This window comes from Carassius carassius, chromosome 31 (assembly GCF_963082965.1).
Source record: "Carassius carassius chromosome 31, fCarCar2.1, whole genome shotgun sequence".
Classification (NCBI taxonomy): domain Eukaryota; kingdom Metazoa; phylum Chordata; class Actinopteri; order Cypriniformes; family Cyprinidae; genus Carassius; species Carassius carassius.
In genome coordinates this window covers 29,530,835-29,533,753 of record NC_081785.1, presented here as the reverse complement: position 1 = coordinate 29,533,753, position 2,919 = coordinate 29,530,835, and the positions used below count along the sequence as shown (strand labels likewise).

Below are 2,919 nucleotides of genomic sequence, written 5' to 3'. Positions count from 1 at the left end.
GTAACTTCCTTTCATTGTGTGCACATCATGGTCACACCTAGACAAAATGAGAACTAGATCTCGGACACACTGGTACACACATATGCTCGTGCACACATCTTAACTGTAGTTATATTTCTTAATATCCATATAGGGTCATGTTTGACCTCTGACTACTTTGATTGGATGTCCAGCACTTCCTGTATGTTGTTGTATAATCTGTTGTATAAATATGACCCATTTTCCTTAAGCTTTCTGTGTCTTCTTGATCAATTAATTCATTTCATCAGTATTTGAATCGATAAGGCCAGTGCTGCAGCAATGCGTCACTTTATCTCCATGGTGTTTTCACTGCTAGTCATTACTGGGCTGCAGGTGAGCGCTCAGTCTGGAGGAGGACGTCCTGAGCGGAGCGCCAACAGACATTACAGATCGGAGCTGACTGTGTTCAATGGAAGGGTATGGGGGTCATGGGGTCACAAGGAAATGTGTCCAGTGGGAATGTATGCCGCAGGCTTTAGTTTAAAGGTAAGCTAAGGATTGACTTCATTACAGCTTAAAGGTTAAAAGAAGGTTCAAACCCTTAGAATAAACGAAGTCTGTAGTTGCTGTTAGTAATTAAATTCCAGGTATTTTTAAGGAAACTGCACCTAATCAAGTTTTGTGACTGCTTAATTCTAAAGAAACATGAAGTTAAAAATGACTATGGATTGGGTTAGACCATGCACATTCCCAGACACATTCCTGAAGGCACACCAACAGTAAATGTTTTTGAACACACACGATTCACCTCGTCAGCTCTTTAGCAGAGACTCTCAAGACCTGAAACAGATAGAGATAAGGGCCAAATAAAGGAGACATCCAAAATGTGTAATGATGCTGTATCAGGAATACTGGATGTCAGAGTGAAGATGACCCCTTTCCTCTTTCAAATTGATCTTAGTGTTGTTTATTTTTGTTTTGTTTTTAAGGTGGAAGATCCTATTGGTGATGGGGATGATACTGCGCTCAACGGGATTCGGCTTCACTGTGTTTATACGGCTAATGGCGTAGCAAGTTCATATACCAACTACGCCACAGTTGGGTCAGATGTAGGCAGGTAATGGGCTCAGTCTAAAGAGTAATGATGTAGCAGGTCTGTGGTTATTAAGAATTGTTATGTTAAGAAGAGTCAGTTTCTTCAGAAGCTAGATAAATGAATGTTCTTAAAAATAATAATTTTTTATTTTTGTTTTTTCTTCAGCTGGGGTGTTTGGAGAGATATCAAATGGTGTCCTTCTGGATTCTTGACTGCTTTTCAGCTGAAAGTTGAAAAGCCTCAAGGAAGCGGTGATGACACGGCCGCGAACAACATCCAGTGAGCATCAGCTTTTGTGCTATGCTGAAAATCCTTTATCCTGATTTGGTCAAAAATGCTTTTAATTGTAAATATTGCTTGTAAAACACGTATGTGACGAGTGGGGCGTGGCCGAGGGATGTGGGAACGAGCGAGGCCGGTGGAGTGATTGGGAAATGAGTGACACACCACCGGTCTCGAGTCCCACAGAGGAGATGGAAGGATATAAAACTGGAGCGACGACAGTGAAGGACGAGAGAGGACCAGGCCTGGGCTTTATTTTATGTTTTGGTTTTTATTTGTGCGCATCAGTCGTCCGTGAGGGGCTGATGCGCTGTTTTGTGTTTATTTTGTTATTAAAGTCTTTGTTTGATTGTCCGCCGGTTCCCGCCTCCTTCTTCCTGATGATTATGGAGTTTTTATTAGTACAGTGGTGCCGAAACCCGGGAGAAGGAGGCGGGAACCAGCGGACAATCAAACAAAGACTTTAATAACAAAATAAACACAAAACAGCGCATCAGCCCCTTGAGACCGGTGGTGGGTCGCAGGTGTCAATCATTTCCCAATCACTCCACCGGCCTCGCTCGTTCCCACATACCTCGGCCCCGCCCCACTCGTCACAACATATTATCAGTGTTGGGCTTGTTACCTCAAAATCTAATGTATTACTCCTTTTAAAACTAATATTAATTCATTACTTTCTAGCAAAAGTAATGTTATACACTATTAGTTACATTACCTTTCCTTCACAACCCACAGAAGTTGTAACTGTGTATCTTCCCCACAAAATTCTTCTAAAGATTTCAAATCAGTAGGGGTCGAGGAATCAAAAGTAACTGAGTAACGAGCTGTTTTATGAATGGTAACTGTAATATTATTACTGAAATCTTATTATTAATTAGTCACACTACTAGTTACTGTAAAAAGTTATATTATTACAGTAGCTAGTTACTAGTAACTAGTTACTGCCCACCACTGCTCATTATATGCTTTATTATATCACCAATATTATATCACAAATTCCAAGAGTTTATTTTGCCTTGTTTTGTTAGTATTGATTGAAAAAACATATTTTATCATAATGTTGTCACATGCAAATTTCTTCCAGGTTCAAATGCAGTTCAGGGTCTTCCCTGCTGGGTGAAGGCACAAAATGGGGCGATTGGGGTGGCTGGAGCCAAACATGTCAGGGAAAAGGAATTTGTGGTATCAAGACGCGGGTTGAAATACCGCAAGGAAGAGGAGACGACACCGCTCTCAATGACGTGCGCATGTACTGCTGCAATTAAGCTGAAGCGATCGCAATCAAGCACTCGGATCTTAGAGCTGTCTGGAGGATCTCAGTGTATTTGTGCTGGCTTATCTGAGTTTGGCTTTTCTTTCAGGTGTTAGAGAATGACAACAAGTACAGCAAGAGGAACAGATGGATCATAATAATTGATCAGCATACTGTTATGAGCTCCCATAAACCATGTCTTACAACAGAGTTCAGGACCTTAACACAAAGCAGAGGTCGACTGAACATCATCTCCCTTATTACATGGCAATGTAAAGTGTGTTTTATCAGTTCAAGCATTTCAGATCCACAATCTCCATTCTCTACA

The 2,919-nt window shown here is 41.1% G+C and overlaps 1 protein-coding gene across 1 annotated transcript; it reads left to right on the top strand.

Moving 5' to 3' along the window:
- Positions 1 to 240: 240 nt before the first annotated feature.
- On the top strand, positions 241 to 2,684 carry LOC132112150 (vitelline membrane outer layer protein 1-like). Its single transcript, XM_059519730.1, has 4 exons — positions 241 to 507; positions 951 to 1,078; positions 1,223 to 1,336; positions 2,424 to 2,684. The coding sequence occupies exons 1-4, from the start codon at positions 301 to 303 to the stop codon at positions 2,602 to 2,604; spliced, it is 630 nt and encodes a 209-aa protein (XP_059375713.1). The 5' UTR covers positions 241 to 300; the 3' UTR covers positions 2,605 to 2,684.
- Positions 2,685 to 2,919: the final 235 nt, after the last annotated feature.